General features: G+C 38.3%; 1 protein-coding gene across 4 annotated transcripts in view; it reads left to right on the top strand.

Moving 5' to 3' along the window:
• Positions 1–25,247, top strand: part of LOC121856451 (SET and MYND domain-containing protein 5-like) — a 49,490-nt gene that overhangs the window by 4,122 nt on the left and 20,121 nt on the right. For 3 of the 4 annotated variants that reach the window (XM_042352048.1, XM_042352047.1, XM_042352051.1), the window contains exons 2-5: positions 2,078–2,210; positions 2,987–3,096; positions 12,035–12,162; positions 19,194–19,314. In XM_042352048.1, coding sequence (XP_042207982.1) covers positions 3,025–3,096; positions 12,035–12,162; positions 19,194–19,314 — 321 coding nt within the window. In that variant the 5' untranslated portion in view covers positions 2,078–2,210; positions 2,987–3,024. The remainder of the gene's footprint in view (positions 1–2,077; positions 2,211–2,986; positions 3,097–12,034; positions 12,163–19,193; positions 19,315–25,247) is intronic. The other variant, XM_042352049.1, reaches the window with a different exon arrangement.

The following is a 25,247-nucleotide window of genomic DNA, read 5'->3' as shown; positions in this document are numbered from 1 at the left end:
ATGCCGAACCATGGATACTAGCGCCGGTGGGTACTAGCGGCCGTCCGGCAAAATAAATTTTTGCCGGACTACGGGAGGTACCGGACAATAGAGTACCGGATTAGGGAGGTTCAACCTGTACTATGAAATTTGTTGTATGGGCAACTAATATCCATTGAATTAGTATATGTGCTTAGCAATATTTATACTGTATATTCAAAATAGTATTACTGTACTGTGGCACAATACAGCACAATTAATTATCTATTAATATTTATTTACTGAGCCTATCAGCCAAGAAGGTTGGACAACTACAGCTGGCTGACCCCGCTGGGAAACGCCCCCCAACCAGTGACATCACAACCAATCACAGAGCTTTTTGCAGTCACTTGACTTTTTAGCAACTTTAAACCTTATTTTTTGACACTTTTTGGCCCAGTTTATTTAAAAATATCATTTCCATAGTGAATTCAAGCGTTTTCTTTACCCATTGACCTACCATCTTAGGAAATAATTCCGACCGTCAACTCGTCCATTATAAGATTTATTAGGGGATCCTAACAGTGAGGTTCAATTAACCAACACCTCTCAATCCCCATAGGGGCTGGATAACTGGGATTCTACTGTATAATGTACATTAATGTATATCTTTCTATACTGTACTTCAAGAAATACAGTACAGTACATATACATATTTAGAACTTCACTGAATGTGTTTCAGCAAACAGAATGATTTAACAGAATTGACATTTGTTATTATATACATATCATAGTCACACATGTTCATAATACACAATAGTTTAGATAAGAAAATTTATAACAATGTCTTATAAAATAATATTTGAAGTAAAAACATACATCAGAGGTTGTGACCATCATAAAACTGATCTGAGCCATCGCATAGCCGTAAATGGTGTTAATTTTTTTAACTTTGTAATATTGATTGATCATATATCGCTTCTTTGTTTAATGGTCAACATGTGTAGCTACACCATATGCTGCCATCCCTTCCTCTCTTGTTTGACAGCTGTGTATGTGTATAAAACCAGGTATTTGTTTTGTTTTATTTAATTTTCTCACAATTAACTAAAATTTTACTGTTTTTACAATTACTCTGTATATTTGTTAAAGAGGTAGGTTCATAAATATTTGCTGAAATTGAAAAAGAAACAGATATTTTGATAAGTTGAGATACAATTTATCTTTCACCTTAAGGCAGTGCCACAGTGGTGACTATGATGTGACTTAAGAAGTGTAGGGCTAAAAAAGATCTGCTTGTCAACTTTATTGTTTACATTTCTGTAGGGTTATTTTGATTTTAATCTATCTGTCAACTTTATAATTATTGCTTGAATCTACTTGTCCACTGGGCAACTGCTCGATACATAGACATTAAAAAAACACTTGCCCGGTGATATGCCCGGGCTAGTCTGGGCTCTGCCAGGCCATACAAATTTTTCCATCTTGTAGGAGGGATCAGCTATTCTGTCACTGAAGCTGTATCACACATCTTTTTTTTTTTTTTTTTTTTTTCAGTTCAAGTCATTGTGAGAACAGAAAACTCAGGGTTCAGCTCATCTGTAATGTCTGTATGGCATCAAATCAAGCACACACAAAGCTCCCCCCCCCCCCTTACCGTCACCTTGTTGGTTAACAGACTTTACTGGGTCAGCACGTATGGGGAGGTAGGGTCACGTCTCACCTGGCAAATTCCCATATGGGTATCTTCTTCTCAAAATATTATCTTGTTCTCTGGGCAAGTGCCAGGCATCACTTCTCCAGCCCTCAGTCTGGGCACATGCAGGCTGCTGGGCACTGCTAATCTGTAAAGCCTGTTGTACATGTATCTAAGGTTAATCATCTTACAGTATAGTTTTCATACTGTTACATGTATTAAGTTATCTGAATAACTCTGTCCTAGTTAAGGCATATATATTCCTCATAGCTTTTATCATCTACCTCTTCTTCTTCTGTTACTGTATTATTATTACAGGTTTTATTATTATTATTATTATTATTATTATTATTATTATTATTTGCAGAATTCATAATCATAAATGGGGAATGATTCATTAAATCCAATTCTTGATGCTCCCAGGGGATGAAACAAAAGTGACTTTCGAGGTGAGGTTCGTCTCCTGAAGGCCCCATTTTCTCTTTGGAGAGGCAAGGGAATGTCAGCGAGTGTGGGGAGGTCTTAGCCAGACCTGTATGGCTCCTCTCCTTAAATGGTAATGGACATTTTATCAGAGAACCCTTTGTTTCCAGGTGTGAGATCCAATTATGGGTGGAGGGATAGCTTTTTTTGGTAACAATACAGTACTGTACTGTATCCTTACATGACAAGGTGGTTTTGTCACAAAGAATTGCTGCACCAAGTGCTGTAAATCATAAGTTATTTGTAGAATCAATACAGGTAATCATATTGTGGGTTATTTCTTTTTACACCATCATAGGCTGGGATGCAAGGTTTCAATCCCCATTTTTACTAAAAAAATAATTTGCTTCATTAGGAATAAACATTTATAGGAATACTTATTTTAGCTAGAATTATTAATAGTATTTTATATTGTAACTAATGATGTAAATGTCCATTAATAAACAGTAAATAGTGACTGTACAGTACTGCATGCTTGGATGGTTGAATTAAACAGACCCTTTAAGATGGTTCATGGTGATTAATTAACTCAAATGTTAACCCAACACTCTGTAGATGTATCCTGAAGTCTTCAATTTATTTTTCATCAGTTCTTACCATACAGGGTGCTGGGCACTGTTAATCTGCACAGCATGAAGTATATGTATCTCAGGTTAATCATCTTACAGTACTGTACAGTGTATAGTTTTCATACTGTTACAAGTACAGTATTAAGTTATCTGAATAACTGTCCTAGTTAAGGTGTATTCCTCATAGCTTTATGTCCTTATTCTTCTTTGTACTGTATTACATTTTACTTTAATTGTATAATTTTGTAGAGTTTACCCTTTACCTTATATCCATCTTTAGGTATTCCTTGAGACAAACTTTGCCTGTGACAAATAAAGATGGCAACAAAGGAAGTGGCTGTGGAAAGTGATGACACTGGTGCTGAAGTCCGCATTATTGGAGATCCAATTGTAAGTGTTTATTATGTATGGTATTCGTATGCCTAGATTAGTTTGTACATTACGGTAATTGCTGGTATTTAAGAGTAACTAACTATGTGTGTAGTAATAGTTCATTTATTTGTCTCAGTGTGTCTGACCCTTTTTTGGGGAGCAATCAGTTGCCTGATTCACTTATACTAGTAATTAAAATAGGGAACCTGTCATATGAGTCCTCATGTATGGTTTTTGTGTATTCCATCTGGAGGCACACTGGGCATACATAAATGGTTGGCAACTGTTAATTGGTAAAGAATGACCTCTGAACATGACTAAGTTTCATTGAATTAGTTTTGGCTAGATTCTTGACAAAATTTGTTATGATATAACTTGAGGTAAAAATGATGCCTTAATTCTCAGTGCTGTGCCATGATGTTGAAATCTAAATTTAAGTTGAGTCATATTTGTAGTTATTTAAACCTTGACTCCTCTTGGAAGGACAGCGTCAATTACAGTACTGGATATATGTATTATATACAGGGGGGTCCCTGACTTACAAATGCCTGTCAATACAAACTAGGTCCCATTAGGTCAATTATTTTTAAAATCCGACATAAGTACCTGTACAATGGTTAGTAGCAGTTACATATGAGAACTAGTTTACGCGGCGTAGAGGGGAGGCGGAGTGGTGCGTGGGGCTTGATGAGTCACCCAGCCATACGCCTTGAGGGAGCGTCAGTATACTCCTTACCCTCACCTCAGTAACCTGTGTGATCAAGTGCAAACTTTTGTTTTTTGCTTATTAACTCTATTTTTCTGCCCTCATCATGGCTCCCAAATGCAAACCTAATGCAAGTGATAGTTTGTGCCTCCAAGAAAAAGAAAACAATTACAATGGAAGTGAAAGTTGATGTAATTAAATGTTCTGGAAAAGGCAAAACACCCTCAGTGATAGGTAAGGCGTTGGGCTTCAGCTGATCAACGGTCAGAACAATTTTGAAAGACAGAGAAAATTCTTGAACATGTTAAAAGATCTACACCAATGCAGTCAACTGTGATAACTAAACAAAGAAGTGGATTATTAATTGAAATGGAAAGATTGTTAGTGATATGGGTGGAAGATCAAAATCATTTGCGTCTGCCTTTAAGTCTAGCCTTGATTCAGGAAAAAGCAAGAAGCTTGCACGCTGACTTGAAGGCTAAATGTTGTGGTGAAAGTGATGGGGATGATTTTGTTGCTAGTAGGGGCTGGTTTAACTGGTTCAAGGGCAAACTTAAATAGCATTAAAGTGCAAGGTTAAGCAGCTAGTGCATATGAAGTTGCAGCTAGTGAATTTCCTGCTTCTTTAGCTAAAGTAATTGAAGAAGGAGGTTATTGTGCTGAGCAAGGTTTTAATATTGATGAGACTGGTTTATTTTGGAAAAAGATGTGTGAATGCACGTACCTTTCAAAACATGATAAAACAGCACCAGGGCATAAAGCTGCCAAGGAGAGGCTGACCTTACTGATGGTGGAAATGGTGCTGGGGACTACAAACTAAAACCTTTGCTTGTCTACCAGTTAGAAAATCCTAGAGCTTTGAAGGGTGTTTTCAAGGCAGCACTTCCAGTTATCTGGAAAACTAATAAGAAGGCTTGGGTGAAATTGTCCCTTTTTGAAGACTGGTACCTTAACCATTTTGTGCCTGAAGTGGAGCGGTATTGTATCTCAAAGTCAATGCCTTTTAAAATTCTACTGGTTCTTGATAATGCACCTGGTCATCCAGAATTATTAGATGATGTTCATCCAAACATTAAGGTTGTGTACCTACCTCCAAACACAACATCTGTTTTACAATCAATGGACAAGGGAGTTCTTGCTTCATTTAAAGCATATTACCTGAGAAGGACATTTGCTTAAGTGATCAGGGCAACAGAATGAAAAGAGGGTAGGACTTTAAAGGAATTTGGGAAGTCCTACAACATTTTGGATGCTGTGAAAAACATTACAGATTCATGGCTGAGGTAAAAGAAACCAACATGAATGGTGTTTGGAAAAAACTCTGGCCACGGTTTGTCCATGATTTCAGGGGCTTTGAAGATGAAGTTGGGGAAGTGACACAGACAGTGGTAGACCTTGGAAACCAACTCCAGCTTGATATTCATGAGGATGATGTCACAGAGTTGCTTGAGTCTCATGCCGAAGAATTAAGTAATGAGGACCTGATTGAACTGAAGAAGAAAATCTTGTCAGAGGATGAAGAGGAAGCTGAAACTCCAGAGCCAAAGCAAGTCATTACAAAAGAAGTGGCAGAAGGTTTCAGTCTTATTGAAGAAGGATTGTTTAAATTTGAACAGCAAGATCCCAACATAGCAAGATTCACCAAGGTTCATAGAGGTATTACTGAATGTCTATGATGCTACAAAGAGATTTGTGAAGAAACGAAGGAAGTTTCAGTTCAACCATCCCTTGAAAAGTTTTAGGAAAGTCAAAAGGCAGCCAAAACCAGTCCCATCAACCTCTGCAGCATCTACAGAACCAGTCCCACCAACTTCTGCAGCACCCACAGAGCAGCTCCCAGCAACTCCAGAACCAGTTAATTCTACCTCACCAGATTCTTCAGAACCAATCCTGTTAACATCTACATCATCATCACCATCTTCAGCTTCATCCCAATAAAGCCTCTTGTCACTCCTACAAATGCCCATCTCTAAATGTAAGCCAGCCCCATGCTTCATTGTAAGTGTTAAACTTTAATTTCCACCTTTCTTTACTGTATTTTGTCATTCAATTTCTTCTTTTCTCTTAAATTAAGTGATTCAAAATGTATAAAAAGACTTGAGTTATGATATAGTGTGGGTAGGGTATGTGTTCCGACTTACATACATTTCCAACTTACAGACGTCCTCAGGAATGGAACCCATTCATAACCTGGGGACCCCCTGTATATGCTTTTTACCAATGTAATTATGTTTTAATGAGTCCATCAGGTATTCTTGGAGTATTTTAGGTGGAGAATTACTATAAAATTCCACATGTCAACTTCCCAAGTGAGGTAGAGTTTGGAAGGGCATGTTTTCAGGATACTAGTTGCCATGGGCGTGTTTTCAGCCAATAACTGGGTTATACCACAGACTACAGTGTCCAGTTTAAGGTCCCTTCATTTGATCATGGTTAATGACTAACTGACTAGTTTTTTCTTGAGTTTTCTGCAGTTACAGTACTGTTGCATGATTTGGGTGCCTAGATTTTTTATGTGTTTTTTAGGTAATTGGTTTTCAGTGTCTGAAGGAGGTATGCCTGATGTAACTTGTAGGATGGGTCAGGCTCTGAATAAGGATGATATTTCTGGAGAGGCCAGAGTGCTCCTTTCCATGGGGTTTTCTCCTTGCTGGCTTCAAGTGGAACACTGGGAGAATGTCAGGTGGTCTTCTGTATGAGATTACAGTGGTCCCTTGATGAACGAACACAATTGGTTCCACAGAGTCGGTTGTTAACCAAAAATTTCGTTAACTGAATCTATTATTTCAAAGGGATATTGGGTAATTGGTTCCAACTCACAGAAAAAGTTTCCATACAAAGTACCTGTACGTTATACCGGTAATAGAATTAACAAAACATTAAATATAAACTAAATACAGTACTGTACTGTACAGTATACTGTACAATAATAAGTAAAAAACAATAGAATACTATATTTTAACTTGCTTTGAGGTGTGTATGTCGTATTCCCGGCAGCTTTGTTTACATATCAAACAGCTGATTGTAGAAGCAGTCGATGATTATATGCCATATTCTTTACAGAGTGCGTTGGTTCTAATGCTGTCTTCATGTTTCATAATAATTTCTGCACTGTATATTATCAATATGTTAACTAAATTTCAGAATGGCCAGTAATTTTAATGTAAAAATGCAAAAATATTCAAGAGCACAACTTTCTTGATATTTACTCCACTGGAAAAGAATGTAAACATACTGTAGAACCAATTACTGTATTGGCGGACTAGCCGATCAGCTGATGCGCACAACAAAGCGTGTTTCTCGTAAGGCTGTTGTTAATCAAAGTTTTGTTCGTTAATTGAACTGAAAATCCTGATGGGAGCTAATTCGTTAACCGAAATTTTGTTAATTGGATCGTTTGTTAATCGAGGGTCCACTGTATACTGTATCCCTGGTATTTCCATTTCTGTGGTCGTCTGAAGAGTTCCAAATGGTCATGGCAGCCATAATAAGAGCCTGGTGTCGATACAGGCAGCATCCTTGAGAACAATATCTTCTTCAGTTATTATTAAAGGGGGCATGGCATAAGTCTTGGCTAGAGTTCGTTAACATAATAGACATTCGCACTCTCATGTCAAAGGTGTGGAAGAGAGTGAGAAAGACTGCTGGGAAACACTCTCCCAGTACACCTCCTGGACAGTAAGTGGTGGTGTGGCACAGTCAGCAGAGGTAGCCAATGTGTTCACTGAAGCATTCGTATCTGTCATGGGGGATTGGCCAATCAGTCTTCTTGCTCCAGCAGAAAAAGACACTGGAATGGCAAGGTCTTGGCTTCTCCCTGGGAGGAGAGGCCTAAATTATAATATTGTGCCTCTGGGAGCTGGAGTCTAATCTTTCCTCCAATCCAAGTAGTTTCTGCTGGAAATTTTTTTCCAAGTGTGGTAGGAGGGTAGGCTCCCTCCTACATGAAAATCTGCAGTGGTTCCCCCCTTCTCTAAGCCTGAGAAAGACCACTCTCTCCTTCCCAGTGTGGGTTCTGTAAAATGCACTCCACTACAGATGCACTTTTAAGATTTGAGTCGGAGGTATGTTGAGTGTATGCTTTGAATTATCATCATCTGGCAGATTTTTTTTACATAGAAAAGGGATATGATATAGCTTGGAGGTTTGACATTCTATGAGAGCTCCATCACTGCAGATTCCAAAGATGGCTGCCTCATTTTCTTAAATTGTTCATGGCAGACAATGTCTTTCAGGTGAAGGTGGACCCAGTCCAGTTTGTCAGGTGGAGGGGAAGCTTGAGGACACAGTTCTGAGCAAGACCCTTTTTGCCATGGCAATTAATGGTGTCACCCAAAGTTTTCTCTTTTCTCCCGTCTGTGTGTTGCCGAGTGTGCCACTCAGCAACACCACATTCATCTAGCAGTGAATCAGGTTTCCTGGTGGACAGAGGTGTGTGGCTCAGAATCCCGACCTCGAAGATTGTGGCCAAGCATTTCTGCCAGCTGCGGAGGCTACACCCTGACTCTGACCTGAGCATTATGTGGTGCCTGCATTCCGCTGTTGGGGGAGAGACACTTACTGGGTCTGGTGGTAGATAGGCAGATGACCTGGGTACCCCACCCTCAGTCATTTTAGAAGCCATTCTTGCAAGCCTTTAACCTTCTGAGGGTTTTATCCCACATGTCCTGGGGCACTCCCTGTAGGACCCTCTTAACTTTTATTTACTTTTAAATTTTTCCTCTTCTAAACTGACTGGCTCGTTTGTCACTTGGGCAGTCGGTCGCTTCTCTTTTACACACTGTTGGCAAGTGCTGGGCATGTACTGGCTCCAGAATACTGTATATCTGTACATGCACAAGTGTTGGAGTGAACACAAGAGTTCAGTATTCAGATGTGAATACGAATACTGTACTTCTAATTTCTAAGAATACAAATACAAAGAAACAGTGTTACTCCGAATACAAACATAGTAGACCTTTACCATTCGCGAGTTTGCGATTTGTGATTTTGACGATTCGCGGTAAGCAGATGGTGGCTATGGTGATTAGCTTGCAAGCCTTTTCCCGCAGCACATCGAGTCACCCCCACGCAGCATCTCGTGTTGTACTCTCTAATCTTTAGTGTTTCTGTGTGAAATGGCCCATAAAAGAATGCCTAGTGTCAGTGCTAGTGGAGTGAAATGTAAAAGGCAGAAGTCAGTGATGACCCTGACAAAGAAAGTTTTATTATTAGATAAGTTAAAAGAGGGGATGAGTGCTGCCGCGGCTGGTCAGTTGTTTGGTACAGGTATACAGTCGTAAACTAAGGTAGTATAAGTTGCTATTCGTGGTTTTGCCAATTCGCGCCATTTTTTGGAACCTATCCCTCGCGGATGGCAAGGGTCTATTGTACTTATGAGAGTACAGGTGTATTCACGATTGCAGTCATGAATAACTGTATTGGTTGAAAATGTAAGTTTTTATTGCTATAAGTATGGTATGTAGTGGTAGATGATTTTATGATTGGTAAGGTATTCAATATACCAAACCTGCCCTGTGTAGATATATTTATTTGTTCTTTCCTAGCACAGTAGTTATATTAGAAACAACATGTCATTTGTTATTATGCTAAACATACTCTACTTTTCTTAATTCTAGACAGGCTGCAGGCAGGCAGTGTTAAATTTTAATAATAATAATGATAATAATTACTATAATTATAATAGCTCGTCTTTTTTTTCTCAAAACTGCCAGTTCTTTTAAAGAATTCACTAGCACTTGAAACATTAAAAGTCAAAGACTTGAGAATAAAATGAAATACTGTACAGTAAAGCCTCGAATAATGACGTTAATGTGTCCTCCAATATTGCAGTGTAAGGTGAATCATCGTATTGGGAATCATTATTACCATTAAAATAAAGCAATAATAATGAGATGCGTTCCCTAGTATGACTTTTCATATCTTTTGTGTAGCTTTTTACCTTCTTTTCTCCCAAAACAATAAAATTTATGAAAAATGCAAACTATATTCTTTAAATAATGCTTATGAATGCACCTTATACAATATAAATCAATAATGATATGGTTACACAAGAGGAGATGGGATGCCATTGTTTTTGTTAGTGTTTACACCCGGGACGATGGTTCTATATAAGAAACTGAAGAAAATAAAATCATGGTTGTAGCTGTCATAAAATTAATGTAAAAAATGAATTCTGTATATGTTATTTAATGTTAATAAATGGAACAACAGAAGTAGCTAACCACTAATGGCAAAGAAAAAAGGGAGATAGATTGGGAACGCCAACATATACGTGTGCGCTCAAGGAAACAGCGTTATTTATCTTATGAAGAATATGTACAAAAGATTCATTATTATTTATTACTGAATATGTATTTGATTGAATTAATGTTTATACAGGTTGACTATCAAAAATCCGGCAACCTCGGGACCTGAGGAGTGCCGGATTTTCGAAAATGCCGGAAAACTGATGGTTATATTTGCTGTATAAGTTTAACAGAAAATGACTACCTGTACAGTCCTTTAAACAAAGAAAATTAAACACTTAAGTTAGGATAATATAATTGACATTGCTGGATTCCTTGTAAGACCAGGAATATTTTGAATATAAATGTCATATATTTTGCCCAAAAGATAACATATTTATTCAGAGTAAACATTATATCTAAAATTTGTATGTCTAATGCAAAATCTATGATGTTTATATTCAAAATGATCATCAAATTGTAAGAATTCCAGCAATGTAAATTATATTCTGGCCGGGTAATTTGTATGAATTTTATGAGTTAAAACATATATCTTCATTAAATAAACAAAGAAATATTTGAAAATGCGCTCCGAAATCCATGCGGGAAAACTGAAGGTTCCGGTTTATCGGTTGCCGGATTTTTGATAGGCCACCTGTATATGCAAAATGAACAATATAATTCATTAATAATATGTAGAATATTAAAACACACAAGAGAAGACGAGACGGCATTGTTTTCGTTAGTTTACACCCGTGACAATGGTTCTATGTAAGAAGCTGAAGAAACTAACACCCTGGTTATAGCTGGAGTAAAATTAATGTTAGAAAATTAATATATATTTGTTTTAAGTAATATTATTTAATGTAAAAAATGGAACAATAGAAGTAGCTAACCACTAATGGTAAAAAAATAAAGCGAGACAGATTGGGAAGGCCAAAGTATATTCAAGGAAACATAGCGTCATTTCTCTACATAAGGATATGAAAGCAACACTTATTTACTGTTCATATATGTTTTCAATAATACTTACGAATGTTAAACAAAAATTCTACTCACCAATGGTGGTAAAGTATAAAACATAAGGACAGCCAATGATGATGTTTGAGTTTTTACTCAGATGACAAATTCATCAGGTTCAACTCTGGCTGAAGCTGTAGGTTCAACTCTGGCTGAAGCTGAAGCTATCCATAAAGATGTCATAGCTGTTTCTGAAACTGTTACTGGACCTGAAGTTGTTGATGAAGCTGCTTATGATGCTGAATTTGATGGTGTAACTGAAGTTGGTGGTTTAGGCCTTCGAATAATAAAGCTGTCGAAAGAACCTTGCACAGCTGCTTTCTTTTCTCATTATACATCTTTATGTAGAGGTCATTTGCATTTTTCACATCCCTGTTAATTTTAATGCTTTGTTCTGTTAAAGGACTCACTTCAGAAAATATGTTCATTGCTTGCTCCATATAATATCCACAGACCTCTTGCCCTTTTCATATCATTTTAACACATCTAGTTCCTCAGCTAAGCTTATACACTTTCTTTTAGCTTTTGAACCAGCACTACCATCACTTGCTCTCTTGCTGATGTTAAATAGGGACACAGAAAGGCCGTAAGAAACTTGAGAAAGTTTTTCTCCTTTTCCTGTTCAGATGCGTAAAAACAAAAGACCCGTCAAGCTGCGACTGTTTATACTAGTGATGCTGGCGTTACCACTCACAAGCCCGCCAGCCTCCATGCGCATGTTTTTTTATTTATTTTTATTTATTTTTTAATACATTTCGGGATTTAGTTATAATTTATAGGAAAATGTATTTTTTTTTATTTTTTATTCTATTTTCGTCATAAATACGAAGAAAATAATGGCGTAAATTGAATTGGGTCCTAAATTAACCAGGGTCTAAAATATGAATTGAGGTTAGTAGAACCGTCATTATAGGAAGCTTTCCTGTACTGTATTCATGAATTGAATTACTGTATATAAATTAAGTCCTGTAGATGTAATATATGTAAAATTCACTATTTTCAGGGCAAAGGGTTATTTGCTACTCGAGAATTCAAGTCTGGAGAAGTTATCTTTGAAGAAAGACCTTTGGTGTCTTGTCAGTTCTTATGGAATGCTGCCTATGGGTACTTGGCATGTGACTTTTGTATGAGGTAAGGTTAAGTACTACTTGTTTATTGATATGCTAATATTAAGTCTAAATCACAAGTCAGCTTAATATGTGTAAATGGTAAGTAGATGTCATGCTGTTCATTCAGTTATTCCTTTAACTCTTCTAGTGTTCTTTAAATAAGTTTATAGTTACATGTTAACCCTTGCTTAAACAACTTTCCATCAACAGGCAACTCCTAATTAACAATACTGTTAGAAGAAAAGTAATGTCTGGCAAACCTCTCAATTAACCCTCTGGATACTCTTGACCGTGGTCGGAATTCTCACCCTCCCACAGTTTTTCAGTGCAGGTTGCATCAGTAACAGGAATGGTTTTTGCATTTTAGTGAACATTGGGTGTAATGATTCAGACCCAAATTACACCCTCATGCATCTGCCAGCCCATGAGGCTAGTAAGAGGAACTTAGTTGGTTGATAAGGCCAGTTCCCTGTTCCCACATTTCTGCTTACAGGAGGGTTGCATAGGTGCGCTTAGCAACACATTGTGTCGGCAGATCATAAGAGGGATAACGGGATGTTCAACTGCAGTGTAGCTGTACAGTTGGCCAAAGACCAAATTACACCATTATTTCATTACATTCAAACAATAATCACCCCATAAGCAAATTAATACTGTAATAAAAAAAAAAAACTAAACTTCAAATAAAAGAATGAAGTTCAGCGGTGGCTCGTCTGTTACACTGTGCTGGGAGACGCGTGATTCCCAAACTACAAAGTGTTGAGTCAACTCATGTAAACAGTAAATTTATTTATTTTTTATATTGCTTTCTGAACAAAATAATTATACAGGGTATAATATTTTCAATAAGAAAAATATAAAAATATGTAAGATGACATCTTACAGATGCAGCACGGTACTGCTAGACATGGCACTGGTATTGTACAGGGGAGTCACCCAATAATGCGAATTAGGGACTGTCAGGGCCCGTACTTGCCAACAGTTCGTAACAGAGAAGTAACTGATTGCCCAAGGGGCTAACGAGCTGATCAGTGGTGAGGATAAAAGGTAAAAGTATAATTGTGTACAGGTAAACCTTGATAAACGATGTCTCGTTCAGTGATATTCTGCTTTAACGATGGTCAAGAATTAAGACCATCTTGCTTAATACAATAAAAAAATTCACTTTAACAATATCCATGGATATCCATTGGTTGAATTTATTTTTTTTTTATCTCTAGTGCAAACTGTGGGTTGTATATACAGGTACTCAAATTAATCGCTGTCTTGCAAGGATTCAAGCAATGCAAATTATATTTATTTACGTCAAGTCAGTGAAATTTTAGAAGGAAACATTATTTAATCCTATGCACCAAGCACCTCTGGCTGCATTTGCCAGCCCATGCACTACAGCCTTGCGCTTGGTACTTTCAATCGCATCTCCCTGCCTTCACATATCTCCATGATTATCGTTCAGCATCATTGGCTGTATGTACAGTACATTGTACTTATCAGTTTTTTTCTTAAATAGTAAGAGGACAGCACTAACACTTAGATTGAACTGTGTTATGGTGACTGAGAAGGGATATTTTCTGTGTTTTTGTGACTGTAAGTGCTTCACCTCTGTTGTTGTGAAAATTGTGTGAGCAATGTTGGACACTATTATTGTTTTTACGTTATCATCGTTCGCTCTGTTTTTGTGACAAGTGCTTTTGCTCTGTTTTTGTGACTGGAGTGAGCAGTGTAACTTTAAAAATGTTTGGGAAGACCAAGGTATTCTTTTCTTTTATACACTCTATATATTCATATTTTATATTTCTCTTTTCTGTTGTTATACAGTATATTACAACTTCTATATCACTTTCTTTACTTTCTTTGTTTATGTTATCTAGGTTAATATATTTTTCTAAGTCTTTATTTCTGTATGCTTATTACTTTATTTCTATATTTTATTTTTCTTACTTACGTAGTGTTATTTCTTTCAATGCTTTTATTTATTTATTTAATTCAATATTCATCTTTCTTTTCTATATCTTAAATATTTGTTTCAATGTCATCCTTGTTTCTTATCTTTCCTTACTTCTTTCAATACAGTGAACCCTCACTTTTCGCGGTTAATTCAACCCACGGCGGCCCGTGTAAAGTGAGAAACGCGTAAAGTGAACAACATAACATATGGGATTAATTGAAATAGAGACCGGGCCGACCCCCAAACTCCACTTTTTCAGACACAATACCTACGTTGTAGTAAATATAACTTCTTAATTTTATGATGGTATGCACACACAATTAATAATTAAGAGAAATATCAATAATATTAGGTTTTTTAACACTTACATTAGTAGAAAAGATGGCTGGGCACACGGGGATGGGGGGTTGGTTCCGAGGCAGAGGGCAGATTATTGGCCCTCACCTGTATCACTTGTATCAATTGTATCACTATCCACCACAGAGGCTTGCAGGGCCTCTTTGTCAAACCACTCAAAGTCCATATAAGTCCATATCCTCACTATCACTGACTTGGGCCGGCTGTGGTGGGTGGCGGGTGAAGAACTTGGTAATGTTTTGATGACTGGGCGACCTTGTGCGCACCCTGCTCGCGCCGCTCTCCGCGTAAAAGGGTACACACACCGCGGAAAGTGAGCATTCCGGTTTCGGCAGGGTACCGCGTAAACGTGGAAACGCGTAAAGTGGGACCGCGTAAAGCGAGGGTTGACTGTATTTATCAGTGCTTAGTTATATTCTATACAATGGATTAACCTGGGAAAACCATTTAATTCTTTAACAACACCTATTGGTATAATTATTATACAGGTTGACAATCCCTTATCCGAAATCCTTGGGACCAGAGGCATTTCGGATTTTGGAATTTTTCGGTTTTCAGAATGGTTAGGGATATTTTTTTTTTTTTTTTTTTTAGCCCATCCGGGCACAAGTCACTGACCCACATTGGGGCCTGGGGGGGCGAAAATATAATAATAATTATAATAATAATAATAATAATAATAATATTACAGGTAATAATAATGATTCATAGGTCTAGGTCGTGTTTCTCACTTTTTATCTTTTTTTCATTCTTGTATTTCTGTTATTATTATTATTATTATTATTATTATTATTATTATTTTATTAATACAGTATTATTGTTATCATTATTATTTTATTTTGGTGTATTTTTTAATTAAAATGTTCATTTACTCTGAATAATTATTATTTTATAGTTATTATTATTATAATAATTAGTATTTCTATTACATTTTCGCCCCCAGGCCCCGATGTGGGTCAGTGATCTATGCCTGGGTGGACTAATCCCTGTTAAAAAAAAAAAAAAAATGCTCCACAAAAACTTTCGGTTTTCAGAGCTTTTCGGAATTTCGGATAAAGGGTTGTCAACCTGTACTTACAAAGCTAGTCTGCCACCACCCACGTTTTTAGTAGAACATAACTGATATTAAAAATGTTAGGTAGCGTGGTAGTTACAGTATTTACTTTCTGAGAAGCAATTGTTAGAATGAAAAGAGTGGTGAATCTCACAATTTACTAATTCAATGTTTATTAGAATCAAATGTGAATAAGATGACAATTTGAACATACTCAAACAAGAATAGACCACTTGATCTCACTTTAGAATTAACAAAATAGATCTTCAATTATTTGTTACAACATTAAACAACTGTTATATTATTTCTTTGACAATGAAGATGATCACTTTACACACTTGCTGATAGCACAGTGATGATAACACATTACTTATAACATCATGTTATGTCTGAATGAACAACATGGAACATGTACCAGATCTCAGTTGGGAGCGCACATTGATGGTTTACTCACAACACATATAACAAACTTTAATACTGTACTGGTCTTGGCAATATTTATGGTTTCAATACTCTGGACAATTATGTTTCTGCTAATTTTCCCCATTCATATACAGTACAAGAACACTACTTTGCACATATAACCGAGATTAGTACAACAGGGTCATTCACTGGTGTTTACGAAGCGCGCTATTAGCATCGGTTAGACTCCAGCGCATGGCTAGAGAGCTCATCCTCCCAGGTGGAGCTCCCAGGGCGCGTTACTCTCTCTCTCTGAACTTAATCTCGCTGAATTAGAAACATCCTGCTTTGGAGATCTTGCTGGTAGGCAGCTACTGGTCCCCGGAAGCTGCAGGTATTCAGTTACAACACACTGTGCCTTAGATACGATGAGGGAAGAGCCAGAAAGTAAGTCTAACCTCAATTACACACAATCATATGTCTGGCATCGACACAGACGATATTTACGTTTCGTTAATTCTTACTTGGCACATGAGAATTTCACTATGTTGACCCCTACGCCCCGGTTGACATTCCGGAACGTCCATCTAGGGCGCTCCGTTGACATGCCGGAACGCGCGCCTTTTCGCGCCAATGTTTGATGGGTTATTAGGTTCCAGCATGACTATATGGTGGTCACGCCACATGCAGGGTAGCGTGAGTGGGCTCAGTGCGGCTAGTACGCATTAGCCTGTCACCATGGAGAGTTGTCCCTCAACCTAGTGAGAGAGTACATGTATGTCACCGAGCACTTTTTATGAAAAATAATGCAAATAAAATAAGTTCTAAATGAATCATTTATAGGAAATAGGTACAGTACTGTATTATGATCAGTAAATATATGCATTACTGGCGATCCTGGACACAAAGGCAAGCGGAAAAATGGCCGCTAAGTGTGTAGTGACCATGAGCGCTCACTCAAAACAATACTGTTCCCTTATCTCCCTGTGGCCCCACGGAAGTTTCTAGAGGGTCAATATATAGTTTTTCTTACTTCTTTTTTGGTTGTTTTATCATTTGAAAAGGTTAAAATTATACAGGTATTTTGGAAAATATGAACACTGATATTCACAAAGTTCAACTGAGGTAAATTGACTAAATATGGCGGGTGTGAGGCACTTGTTACATACCTGAGATACGATGAGGGAAGCGTTAGAAAGTGATGCCCTTCCTCGCGCACCTGTTTATATACAAGGCTAAATGGCAACTCAGGCAATTCACGCATTAACATACACTTCATTTAAATCAGTTGCTGTGCATTTGACTATGAAAATCAGTGTCATGGGTCAGATCAATTTCTTATATCTATTGTTACAATCTAATCGGAGTTTAAGCTTGCTAGGTAATAGTAAAATGGATGTCATATGCACAAGCTGACAACGTCTTTCTTACCACCTCATCAAAATTTAGACAAGGGCCGACTGAGAGTTTGCCACTAGATCTCGGAGATAAGAAGACTGACATATTCTTTTCAGGATATTAATTACTTTCTAAAATATAAAACTGACAATAATTTCAATACAAACATCAGATTCTCTGATGATTGAGAATAAAAATGATCTAACTTCAGTGTTAGTCGGAAACTCGAGGCATCCCTAAGGAGGATGTTAGGGATTCGTCACTTCTATTGGTAGACTCTACTCTAACTTATTTGACAATTGTACTAACAGTAAATACAGTTGAAGCTTTCAACAGCACTCACAAGGGATCTTGAATGTTTCATCTGTAATCATGCATAACTAACTTATGTACAACATGTGGGTTCTCTCTCAATTTCAAATCTCTGAACACGATATGAGGTACAGTGGTTCCAGAAGGTCATTCGTTAACCGAAAATTTCGTTAACCGAAACCATTGTTTCAATGGGATTTTGGGTAATTGGTTCCAGCTCACCGAAAATTACATACAAACTAAAAATAAATGCAGTAAAGTACGCTTACTTTGAGGTGTGCATGTAGAAGGCTCTTGGTTGATGATGATGGGAATTAGAATGGGGGTGGAGGAGAAGGGAGAAGAGAAGGCATTGGGGTGGAAGAGAAGTCATCCCATGCTTCATATCGCCATTTCACCCATAAAATTTTAGTTCACTTGGTGTAATTCAAGATTATTTTCTTCAAATCAACACTGCACTGCATTATATATTGTCAATATGTAAAATAAACTTCAGAATGACCAATAATTGTACTGTAAAGATGTAAAAATAGTTTATGTTCAAGAGAGTCTCAAGCAAGATGCTTCCTCCACTGAGCAGGGACACAAACTGATGCCATTCTGGGCGAATCAAGTGGCTGTTTGGTGCGCTAGAAACTAGTTCCCTGTACTTCAATTATGTTAAATAATTGTTAAAATGACTAAAAAATTTAAGATAAGACTTGGAAAATTATTGAATAGTACAACCTTCTTGATATTTACTCAAATGGTAACGAATTTACCGGTAAGCCCTAAAACCGATTACTGTATTGGCGGACTAATACTACAGCTGGTGAGCAGACGAAAACATGGGAAAAATTCGTAAGGATTTCATTAACCGAAATTTTTCGTTAACCGAAGTGAAGATTCTTATGGATGGTAATTTGTTAACCGAGGCGTTCGTTAACCGAGGGACCACTGTATTAAGAAATATCAGAGTCTCTGAGGTACATGAGAGAAAATGGAGGACTCAGGTGTACCGAAGCAGTGAGAAAACTGACAGCTCAACTGGGGGACTCAATAAAGAAGTTACAGCTACATGTTTTATTGGCTATTGAGCGTAATATGAATCGTTTGATTTTACGTTAACTAACATGTACGACCGTGGTCAGTACAACATAGTAGAATGGTACTGTACTAAATTACACTACAGGTAGTTTGGTAGGATTATTTGTTGTTTGTGAACGGATTTAATATTTTAGGTATACCGGGTACAGTAATGTATTAGGGTTTTCTTGTCATTGGGAACCATATCCTGTTTTTCCTCATTTGTTCTGTTATTCGCTATCCAAATGGAATCTTACCCAGTTGAATAATAGGAATGACTGTACTGTATTATTATTATTTTTAATGTAAGAAATGATAACTTATTATTGACTTCAGATTATTTATTACTTAAACCGAAACATGGGACAAAATTTTTTTTTGTAACTTTGGATTTTGTAAACCTGGTCTTTGTAAATTGGGGACTACCCTAATTAATGTTTTGAAGAAAAAGCAAACATTCATGCTACTCTAAAAACTCAACCATTTCACACTTTCTCAAATCTTATTACATCAACAGGCCACTTGAAACAGCAGAAGAAAATGCATGCAGACTGGCTCAAAATCCTCAGCTGACTCTGCCATATCCTGAGTGTTGTGACTCAAAGAAGGATGCTTTAGTAGAGTGTCCGTATTGTGATGTAAGTAGTCTTTTTTATTTATTTTAATTATGTGAGGTTTGGAATTTTTCTCTCTAAAAAGTAGAAAACTTGGGTATTTGAAGAAAAGAATAACTGAATTATTGATGATCTAAAGGAATCTGGTTGACCTGGCTTAAAATAAAACAAAGTTGAATGGCATATGAGAAGTTTGCTGAGGACAGGGGAGGGATATAATGTCTCGGGTATCTGAAAGGTTAAACAGTGTTGCAGTGATGGTTAAGAGATGAACAGTATAGGTATGTGATGGAACTCAAGGATGTCAGTTCTAAAATATTATAGATCTGACTAATAGTAGGATATGAGAGAGAGAGAAGTAAGAGGTTGTTGTGAATATTTATCACACACAGTAAAGAAAAGCTACAATGTATGAGATAGAGAGTGATGCTGATGGAAAATTAAAATTTGTGAGTGTGGGACAACCACCCTATTTCTACGCACAATTCATTTTATGCGGAAAAGATTCCCTAGTATGCGTTCTGCAGAAGATATGGCACTCTAGTTTTGTGTATTATATTAAATTATTATAATATATTATACAGTATTATATTATACAGGTATTATCTTTATTTCTAAGCCACATTTGAGTATTTTAATGATTTTTCTGCAACTTTTATGGCATTGATGCTCCAGAAATGGTTGTGAAATGTGGTACAGTGTGTGTGTGTGTCTACTGCGTTGTATGGGACGTCAGGGGATGTTGCTGGAGTGGTGAGTCAGTCACTCCACACACTTTCTCTTTCCACACAAACACCCATGCTCTTCATATGTCTCAGTTTATAGTGTTAGTGTATATTATATTATCTTTATTTCTAACCCACATTAGAGTATTGTAATGATTTTTTAGCAACTTTTATAGCCTTACTGTTGACTTTTTTTTTTACGGGGAATAGCCCACCCGGGCACAGGTCATCGACCCACAACGGGGCCAAGGGGGTGAAAAAATAAGAGTAAAAAGATTATATTAATCTACACCACGAAGTTGAGACAGATTGTATGAGTATGGAAAAACAGAAGAAGGCAGAGCATTCAACAGTTTGGCTGTGTGAAGAGAGAAGTATGTACTATAACGGGTTATTCTAGTGTGACCGACATCCACAGAGAAACGGCGGGCACCACAGGCAAGACGAGTGTTACGAGCCCACGGCCTTGCCGGCGGTACACAGGATGCCAAATCCACCGAACATTGCCCGTTAAAGTACCTGTAAAAGAGAGAGAGTGAAGCAACATTGCAGCAAAGAGAAAAGCACGAGAAATTATCAACTAAAGGAGGAGAGCTAAATAGACGAAATGCCTTTAATTCCACCCTATCTAACAGTCAGACAGAAGAAGAGCCATTCCAGATATGAGATCAGTACTCCAAGTTAGGACGAATGAATGCTTTATAAACTTGATGTAATTGCTCAGGAGTGAAGTAGTTACTGCATCTGTACAGCATTCCCAGGTTTCAGGAGGCAGCCTTAGCAACATTGTGGATGTGTGGCTTCCATGACATATTAGAGGAAATGGTGAGGCCTAGCATGTCTATTTTAGAATTTGACAGAATGATTACGTTCTGAAATGTGATTGGTGGGAGATCATCTAATTTGGAAAGTGTAATTGGTAAATACTGTCTTTTATTACTACTGTATTGAATTTAACCAAGTTTCTACCTTCCCATTCGGAGATGCTGCATAAATCTGCATTGATAGATGAAATGATATCAGCTCTAGAAACATCCTTGACCACCGAAGGGTCAAGACGTACCTGGCGCTCCTCTCGGAGCAGCCAGGTCAACTGTTAAGTTGGCCCATACCAACCCCCTCCCCTGAACCCTCCTCCCCACCGGAATATCAACAAGTTCTCGCCAGAAGTTACTACTTCATTTAGGAAAGGAATGGAACCAGTGTTAAACAGAGGTGAACAGTGGTGAACAGTGCTTAAGTCAGTGAGAACAACGCAACAGTAACAGTCGCACCTAAGTTAACCTTCACACAGTGAGGTCCCAGGTACCCAGTGATAACGGCCTGTGAGACCCAACAACCAGCGATGTGTTAATCCGTCTACGATAGGAAGGCCTGGGACCGCACCTCACTCATATAACACCGTCTGTGAGGGAATTACTACACCACGTGAGGCCCCGCACAACACCATATGTGAAGGAGTTACTACACCACGTGAGGCCCCGCATAACACCATCTGTGAGGGAATTACTACACCACGTGAGGCCCCTCATAACACCATCTGTGAGGGAATTACTACACCACGTCAGGTCCCTCATAACACCATCTGTGAGGGAATTACTACACCACGTCAGGTCCCTCATAACACCATATGTGAAGGAGTTACTACACCACGTGAGGCCCCTCATAACACCATCTGTGAGGGAATTACTACACCATGTCAGGTCCCTCATAACACCAGCTGTGAGGGAATTACTACACCACGTGAGGCCCCGCATAACACCATCTGTGAGAGAATTACTACACCACGTGAGGCCCCGCATAACACCATCTGTGAGGGAATTACTACACCACGTGAGGCCCCTCCTAACACCATCTGTGAGGGAATTACTACACCACGTGAGGCCCCTCATAACACCATCTGGGAGGGAGTTACTACACTACGTGTTTGCTGTTCAACACTTACAATAATCTGCATGTTCACTGTATGTTCCTTTACCTTTCTTTAATGAAGGCTTTTGTTAAACCACCAATGTATGTAACAAGTCATTTATGTCCAATGTATATTTTCAGCCTTCGGGCTGCAGAACTTTTTCAATAAACCGTTAATTATTATTATTATTATTATTATTATTATTATTATCTAGTTTGAGAATTGGGGGGAAGGGAAAAATGTGAAGAAGAGTGAAGAGTAGAATCATCAGCGTAAGAATGGATGGAAATAGTCGTAGTATGAAGTAAATCATTGATAAACAGAAGGAAGAGAGTAGGTGAAAGAACAGAACCCTGTGGGACACCACTATTGGTAGAGAAAGAGCGAGAAATCGATCCCTCGACAACAACTGCCATGGATTGGATCTCAAGGAAGCTAGAAATTAGAGAACAAAGTGCGGGAGAGAAACCATAAGAGGGAGGCTTAGAAAACAAAGACTTGTGCCATACCCTGTCAAATGCTTTGGGGATGTCGAGGGCCACGGCAAAAGTTTCCCCATTATCCTTAAGAGAGGATGACCAAAGATGGGTGCTGTAGGAGAGCAGATCATCTGTAGATCTTGCCTGGCGAAAGCCTTACTGGTCCTCCGACAAAAGAGAAGGATGTTCAAGGTGACTGAGGAAATGAGAGTTTAAGATAGTTTCGAACATCTTAGAGAGGGATGAAATTAAGGCAATAGGGCAATAGTTAGAGGGATTCGACTGGTCACCCTTCTTCGGGATGGGCTGAACCAAGGCATGCTTCCAAGAAGAAGGAAAAGTTTGGGTTTTGAGGCAAAGGCAAAAGAGGCAAGCAAGCACAGGGGCCAGAGCTTCAGCACACTCCCTCAGAACACGAGGGGGTATTCCGTCCGGTCCGTGTGCCTTACTCACATCCAACCTGGATAACACACCAGCCACCCTACGAGTGGAGATTATAGGAAAGTGCATAGGTTCAGTAGGAGTAGGAGGGTTAGAGTTGGAATCGTCTAAGGTGGAATTAGAGGAGAATAAGGTGCCAAAGAGATTGGCTTTATCAGGGGGAGAGTTGGCTATAGAATTATCAGGTTGGTAGAGAGGAGGAAAAGAAGGAGTGCAGAAGTTATTACAGATGTTTTTGGTTCAGGACCAGAAGGATTTACTAGAAGAAGAGTTAGTCAGGTCAGCTGTCACCTTTTTATAAAATTCCGCTTGGCCCTACGAAGAATAGCCTTACAACGATTTCAAGAAGTAATGAAAGAAGGGTGGGTAAGAGGAGGAGGAGATAGTTCATAACTTGATATGCCCTATCTCTCTCCCTACATGCAAGAGAACTGGAGCGATCAAACCATGATTGTAAAGTGAAAGTTTTGGTAGAAGATGGGATAAATGCACGCATACCACCCTGTATATCCCCAGCAAAGCTGTCAGCACATACTGAGGTGTCCCGAGTAGAAAAGCAACATTTATCCCAAGGAAAGTTGGTTAAGAATTCTCTGAAGGATTGCCAGTTTGCCCTCTGATAGTGCCATAGTTGGCATTTAGAGGGGGGGTGGTGGAGGTGGTCACTCCCAGTTTGACTTAAATAGAAATAAGATTGTGATCAGAAGACCCTAAGGGGACAGAAATTGAGTATGAATAGTGTGAGGGGTTAGAGGTAAAACAAAGATCAAGAATGTTAGCAAGTTGATTGTGTCGATCTGGATCATTAAAGTAAGAAAACAGAGAGTGCCTCAGCTCCACCTGGGTCATCCCTTGCAGAGCCAAGCCACTCTATGTGATGTACTCCACTACGTAAAGGATCTCGGTGTTGGGGTGTGTGGATAGCAACGACTCATGACAAGAAGTGAGTTAGTCAAAGAGTTCCAAATAGTTGGTAGAGTTGGGAGAACAGTACTATAGGAAACAAAGAAAAATATTTATAGTTGGTGGAGATATTTTGAGCCAGATGACATGATAAAGGGAAGATTCAAGATCCGTGAGTTGAGCTATAGGTGTAGGTGTGTTGCAGTAGGTGCACCTCCCTTAGAACGGAAAGAGGTATAAAGGTTGTAGTTGGAGAATTGAAAAGGTTTTGGAGAAGCTGCTTTGGTCAGTTGAAGTTGGAAAGTAGTAAGAGATCGGGGAAAGAGGTTAATAGACGGTGCTCCACAGAAGGAAAATTGGATCTCAGGCTGCTAATGTTGGAAAAATGAAGTGTGAAAAAAGCCTATCCTCCAGCAACCGCGGTGGCGTCAGTTGAGACCCCAGTAGTTTGACGATGATCAGGTCAGCCCTGGGGTCCACACCCTTCCCTACCAGTGGACCCATCCAAGAAGACCCTGCTTCAATATTATTGTCAACTGATATCATAGGAAAATAAAAGAATAGAAAGAGTGAGAAAGGTTATATATGTTGTGTTGTCAATAGTAAGAGTGACAATAGTGACTCTACAATTGTGTGTAAATGAGGCAGAAAGTCAGATGAGCAACCTGGGACTTGGTAACAATTTTCGTGATGCCATTTGGCAGCAGGATCTTCCCCATAAGATTAAGTACGTATTGACTATATGCGGATTCTCATTATGCTGTGTTGTCGCAGAATGCAACCATAGCATAAAGCGAGGTTCAGGTGTACGTGAGATTATTACTAGACAAGTTATAATTGGATTAAATTTTTGTGTGAAATATGAGAGATTGATTCCAAAATCACATTTTATTGCTGAGCCTGGTTTGAGTGTAACAAGTATAGTCTGACTAGTTTACTGGTAAACCCAGGGTTCCTAGAACCCTTTTCATTGTTGACTCAGGACTATTGACTTTGTTGACTGTAACTAATATGAAAATTACTTGTCCCTCCCATTACAACCCTTTCCCTTATTAAAATTTAGGTCTAGGAGTTGAAAGTTACCACTTCAATTGTGAGACAAAAGTCCTTCTCCTTACAATAAAATGTGTTTCTCATTCCCCATTGGATTTGGCTATACAGTAGCCAAATTCAGACATGAGTACAATTTAAAAATTGCTTGATGCCTACTGTAGCTTTGGCCAGTTAGAACCATGAAGGAGACACAAAAGGTCTTTAAATATTAATGTAATTTACCCTTATGGGGAGATATTCAACCAGAAGAGAGGTAAAGGAATAAACCTTAACCTCTTCACTATGGGGATGCCACTTGTTATTTATTTAGCTCAAGCCAGACAATTTTATTCAGCACAGAGAGGGCCCCGTACACAAGGGGTTAAGTTCCTCCATATCATTCATCTCTTAAGTTAGACTAGGTTTCACCGAACTATTGTAACAATGTCTTTTTGGGAAGTTTGA

Source organism: Homarus americanus, unplaced genomic scaffold (genome assembly GCF_018991925.1).
Source record: "Homarus americanus isolate GMGI-L3 unplaced genomic scaffold, GMGI_Hamer_2.0 scaffold29324, whole genome shotgun sequence".
NCBI lineage: Eukaryota > Metazoa > Arthropoda > Malacostraca > Decapoda > Nephropidae > Homarus > Homarus americanus.
The sequence above is the reverse complement of the archived record's forward strand: the minus strand, read 5'-3'. Positions and strand labels throughout refer to the sequence as shown.